The sequence below is a fragment of the Hevea brasiliensis genome, chromosome 12, assembly GCF_030052815.1.
Source record: "Hevea brasiliensis isolate MT/VB/25A 57/8 chromosome 12, ASM3005281v1, whole genome shotgun sequence".
Lineage (NCBI taxonomy): Eukaryota > Viridiplantae > Streptophyta > Magnoliopsida > Malpighiales > Euphorbiaceae > Hevea > Hevea brasiliensis.
Window position 1 is genome coordinate 37286675 of NC_079504.1, and position 6275 is coordinate 37292949.

Below are 6275 nucleotides of genomic sequence, written 5' to 3' on the forward strand. Positions count from 1 at the left end.
CTTCTCACATCTAAGAATTAGAGTCATGTAGATTTATTTTAGCTATTAGATCTAACTAATAGCTGATAGGAATCTAAAATACCTGAATCTATATATTTGATAAACCTTTTGAAAAGGTAATTGATAACTGATAAGATATCTATTCACTATCTTTTCTATCAACTTATATATAAAGTTGTTCATGAACAGCGGTAGAAACTTTTTATTGTTTAATAAAAATAGCCTTTGCTTATCTCTCAAATCAAGCTCACAATGCACTATGTGCTAGATAGGCTTAATCATATTAAAAAGTCAAATATTTTTACTCCTTTGTGATTTAATTCAATTGTTTCAATTTTAACACAAAAATATAAACATTCAAAGATTGAATGAATTTTATCCAATTGTGAAATTGAATTTGGGGGAAATTGATGTGGCATGCATATTTTTTAATTATTAAATAGTAGAGCATACATGTCACATTATTTAAAAAATTAAAGATCAAATGATAGAATAAATTTAAACCTTTAGTTGTATTACTCATTTATTCAAAACTTTTAATTTTGGACAATTTAATCATTACATTTAAAATTAAAAGAAATTTTATTCAAAATACATAATCTAATTTGGGTATTTTCACTTTTGCTACATGAAATGTCAAGTGAGTTAACAAGCTATAATTTTTTTATTTTTTTTATTTGATTCATCTCTCTCCATCATTTTGTTATAATATTATATTATATTATAGTATAATATAATAAATTATAATAATAATTATATATATTAAAATAAATAATATAATATAATAAATTAATAACTATATATTATTTTAATAGCAAAATAAATTAAGTAATCTATATCTGTATTGGTCATTTTATATATTAATGATGACAATTTATTTTTAGTAAATATTTAATATAAATCAACTATCATTAGTTATCAATTAATAGCGACCGTTATCAACTATCAGTTACTAGTTGTATTTAATAGTTATACCAAACAGGTCCTAAATTTAAAATAGTATGTAATTAAATTTCAATATTCACACACACACACACACACACACATATATATATATATATATATATATATATATATATATATATATATATATATATATATATATATATATATTATAAAAATAGATATAGATTATAGATATAGGACATAAATCTAATTTTTTTTCTTTATTTTTTTACTACTTTAATACTTTTCAGATTATTAATCTAATTTCTTAAAATATTATTAATATTATTAAATAAAAAACTTTAAATATATTATATTTCTCTAATATATTAAGAAGATATAAAATTTTTTTGATATTTTTAAAGTCATTTAATTTAATTAATCTTAAATTATTTTATATCTTTAATTAATATTTTTATTATATTTCTATATTTTTATTTTTTTATTATAAAACATTAATAATAAATAAAAAAAATTTAATCTAAATTAAAATAATAAAAAAATGAATAATTAATAATAAATTTCAAATTTTATTTTATATACATAAAATTAAAAATATATAAATTAAAGTATTTATATATTAAACATAATATTAATTATGTACAAAAACACGGACAACTCTTAAATACCCAGACCCACCATTTACAAAATCTAGCACGTGAGACCTCTTTGGCTATCATTCATCACAACCACCCAGCTGTTACTATCTTATTAAAATTAATATATTATATATAATTATAATAATGTATTTTTAAATTATAAAATTTAAGTTTTCATCAATATATTAATTAGTCGATTTTTAATTAAATTTGCTTATAAAGGATTCAAGATGAATAATTGAGTTAAACTAGGAAATCAGTTGGACTATTGAAATCCAATTTGATTTTCTATTTCATAATCTTATTATAAATATGATATCTTCCTCAAAGGTAGTTTAACCTTTTAGAGATATATTTTTTATTTCATATAACAATATTAAAAAAATAAAATATAGGACTTTTTTTAAAAAATATTATAATTATAACTTGATAAAAGACTATATTATTGTTAGTTTTATATATTGATGTTATTTAATTTTAATATTTCATAATTATCAATACAAATATTTCTACTATAACTTTATTCTAAATTGAAAAGTAGTTTTAAATTAAATAAAATTATATATATATAATAAAATAATCAATTAATTTATTTTTACATTTAAATTTGAGATTTTTAATTTATAATTATTTTTTATTTTTTTTTAATTTCAATTAACTTAATGCTGATATCATCACCCATAATAACATATTAAAATTATTTCAATACGAAGTAAAATGTATATATTATAAAGATAATAAATTATAAATGTTTTTTTTTCTATTAACATTAATTTTAGAAAATGGTAAAAAAAGAATTTTCGTGTCCGGCCCAAGCGAGAAATTAAGCAGCGGGCCCCCAGCGAATCAAAATTGAACAATTCTCAACCACGCGCGTAATGGATTTACTCGAGCATTGAGTGGAGCGTGTAATGGCAGCAAAGAATTATAAAACGCGTTCGTTAAGATCGAAACTCTATATAAATATCGTGTAGGCTAACTTCTTTTCCCTTCCGCATCTGGCTTTTGGTTTCTGCATCCATTCTCGCTCTCGTTCTCTTTGATTTCTAGGGTTTTTTCTTTGCAGCTCACTGTTACTTTCTTTTCTCGCCTTCCTTTGGTTGCTGGCAAACAGCTCCAATAAGGCATTGGAGGAATCGCTTTCGACAGGTTACTTTGGTTGTGTATTGATTATCGGCATCCAAACGTTGTAGTTCAAATTCACAAATCACACAGTCGGCATATCACCCACCTCTCCACTGTCATCTTCAGTCTCGCTTCCTGAAATGAGGAGAGCTCACGATTGTTTATCCTGGGGAAAACGGAAAAGACAGGAGGCTGAGAACATAAAGCTAATCCAGAATAAACAATATGGTCGGGCAGATGATGAATATGATTTTGAAGATGGACCATGCCGAAAGTCTACGAAGAAGGTTGCAACTCAGCAAGAGCGTTGCCTTTTTTGCTTTGAGAATCCTAATCAGCCAAAACACCTTGTTGTGTCTATTGCAAACTTCACGTATTTGATGTTGCCACAGTGGCAGCCTGTTGTTCCAGGCCATTGTTTTATCTTACCAATGCAGGTAAGTCTAATCTAGTTGCTTTATGCTGCAATATGCTTATCTTTCTTTCTCATAGTTGAATTTCATCATTACTTTCTGCATTCTGTGAAATTGGATATATCCCAAAATTTTAATGGATAATGGGAAATTTGTATGCTTCTTCATTCAAGATTCTTTGCATGCTTTAGGAGGGGAAATAAACTCATTCTTAATTTTTTTTTGGTAAATGATGAGACATTGTTGAATTTTCTGTTCTTTTAAATTCAGTACTGCTTGCTTTATTCTAATGGAGTCTGGTTGGCCTTTTCAGCATGAATCAGCCACAAGGAGTGTTGACAATTATGTATGGGAAGAAATTCGCAATTTCAAGAAATGCCTTATAATGATGTTTGCGAAACAAGGGAAGGATTTAGTGTTCCTTGAAACAGTAATGGGGTTGGCACAACAACGTCGTCACTGTTTAATTGAGTGCATTCCCCTGCCACAAAAAATTGCTAAACAGGCCCCTCTCTACTTTAAAAAGGTCAGTGTCTTTAATTATTTTGTTTTGGCCTAATGACAAATTCTTGAACATCTAATATTTACTTTCTTCCTTTCTTTAATTCTATTAACAACTTTATAATTGTAAAAAGGAGAAATAAAGAAGAATGAGAAGAAGAATATGGGATAAAAAGAGCTTGATTATTCCCTCATGTCATTGGGGATATATATACATATTGTTTTCAAAATTCAAATACACTAAAAAAGAAGAATACATGATGTCACATTCACAGGCATCGTTACAGCACACATCAAAACACATTATCTCAATCTTAGGTTCAATTAATAGTATCTTAACAATAACTTTTTAATTTATTAGCAGAATTTTAGCATTTTGTGCCAATTTTATCATAAACTAAGGAGTCAGAATTGTACTGATAAATAGGAGCGTTCGGTTCCGGTTCGGTTTGAGGTTTGGCTAGGAACCGAAACCGATCCGAAATTTCGGTATGATTTTGGTTTGGTTCTTCATTATTTTGGCTCCGATTCGGTATGGTTCTTGATTCTTCGGTTCCAATTCGATTATCGGTCTTAAAACAATTTTATATAATTATTTGCTTAAAAAGTAATTCTTAAATTAGCATTTAAGTTTCAAATTAGGTTATTAATACATAATATATTATATAATAAATATTTTAGCTATACCTAAATTATATAATGTTTAACTATAAGGTATATATCTAATTTAGGATTAAATATATTCTATAATATAATAGTATAAGTATATCATATAATATACATTTTAATTATTTATTAATCATATAATATTTAACTATAAGATATCAATATAATTAAGAATTATATATATATATATATATATATATATATATATATATATATATGTAAAAGATAATCGTATATTTATAATTAAAAATTACAAGGTAATTTAATATTTTTATAACTAAAATTATTAAGAAAATATAGAAAAATAAAATATAATATTATGTTGTATTTAGTTCATAATTATATATACATATATAAATATATATAATTATATTGAAAGTATATAATACATCTAAAAAAAATAGAAAAAAATATGTATAAATTTGGTTTTCGACTTGATACGGTTCTGGTTTGGTTATTAGTGAAGAACCAGAATAAAATCAAAGTATCAAAATAAATTCAGTTTGATACAGTTCTTATTGATTTGGTACGATTCTTCAGTTTAGTTTGGTTTGGTTCGGCTCCTCCAAGAACCATACATAGCCCTACTGATAAATGCTGAATTGGTAGTCACATGCATAAAAAATGCCATACAAATGCCCCTTTGAACTAAATAATGTCATTTGCTTGTTTAAATTGTGAACTAATGTCTGAACCTTAGTATTTAGGGTGGGTAAGGGAAAAGAGTGAAAATCTGTTTCAGTGTTGTTTGCTAGCAATTGAAAAATTCTTTACTGTTTGCTCACCCTCTCAAACAATGACATGACATCAGGCATGGAGAACAACAACTTGTGAAATTTGTTGTAGAATAGGAAGTTATTGTAAATAGGAGTATATAATATTTGTACATATTTTTTTGAGGAATACAAGTTGATTTTTTACCCAAAATAACAAAATTAATATTTTAGAGTTCACTATGTGTACTATAAGCTTATGTTCACTGATTTTTGCCAATAAGTTTGAATATACCTTCTGTCAAAATTGCTACCACATAACTGCAGCATAAAAATATACTGCAAACGCATTATAACTGTTGTTGTTCAATAAGTATCTTTTTGTTGAATTTAACTTGGGATTATGATATCATTAAATTGTTCTAACTAGTTTGGGATTAAGAGTCAATTGAATTTATGGAATCTTTGGCCTAGATTATGATTTTACATGTGCAAATGCATCTACATATCCTTGTATTGTTAATTTCTTGCTTCCTGGACAAGTCTCTGAAGAAGATTTTTTTTTTCAGGCAATTGAAGAAGTTGAACATGAGTGGAGCCAGCACAATGCAAAGAAGCTGATTGATACAAGTGTCAAGGGGTTGCGTGGTTCAGTCCCCAAGGACTTCCCTTACTTCCATGTTGAGTTCGGCTTAAACAGTGGCTTTGTCCACGTTATTGACGACGAGATGCAATTCAAAAGTACCTTTGGACTCGATGTAATAAGAGGTATGCTGCGTTTGCCAGAAGAAGAGGTATATCGTCGACGGAGGCACGAGTCAGTGGATGCAAAAAGGCAAGCAGTTGCAAAATTTGCACGAGACTGGGAATCTTTTGACTGGACAAAACAGCTTGACTAAGTCTTCAAATATGCAAAGTTCTACGGATGGATCTAGCCATTTTCTAAACAAATGAGATTTCTCCTTTATTACAATATATAAATAAAGTTTGTTTTATTATACTAACATGAATTGATTTTTTTTAATTTAATATTTCTATATATCAAGTTTTTTAAAGCCGATCCGGTCATTGAATTGGTGAAGACATAGGATTAAGAATTTAAAGATCAAGTGAAATTATGCTATAAAATGGATGGTGACAATTTGATGGTTTTGAAAAGAATTTGATTAATAGTTTTGAGCCACTAAATAAAAAGTTTTTTTAGGCCAGATTTACCAGTTGATTCTTGGTGTTTTTAATGGGCTTCTTGTTGATAGGCTCCATTTAAATTGTACAAACTCTAATTAGTCTCCAATTAATTCAACTCTATCTTC

General features: G+C 26.6%; 1 protein-coding gene across 1 annotated transcript; it reads left to right on the forward strand.

The window, feature by feature from the left end:
* Positions 1-2524: 2524 nt before the first annotated feature.
* LOC131169214 (uncharacterized) lies at positions 2525-6017 on the forward strand. Its single transcript, XM_058131500.1, has 3 exons — positions 2525-3106; positions 3396-3608; positions 5532-6017. The coding sequence occupies exons 1-3, from the start codon at positions 2810-2812 to the stop codon at positions 5859-5861; spliced, it is 840 nt and encodes a 279-aa protein (XP_057987483.1). The 5' UTR covers positions 2525-2809; the 3' UTR covers positions 5862-6017.
* Positions 6018-6275: the final 258 nt, after the last annotated feature.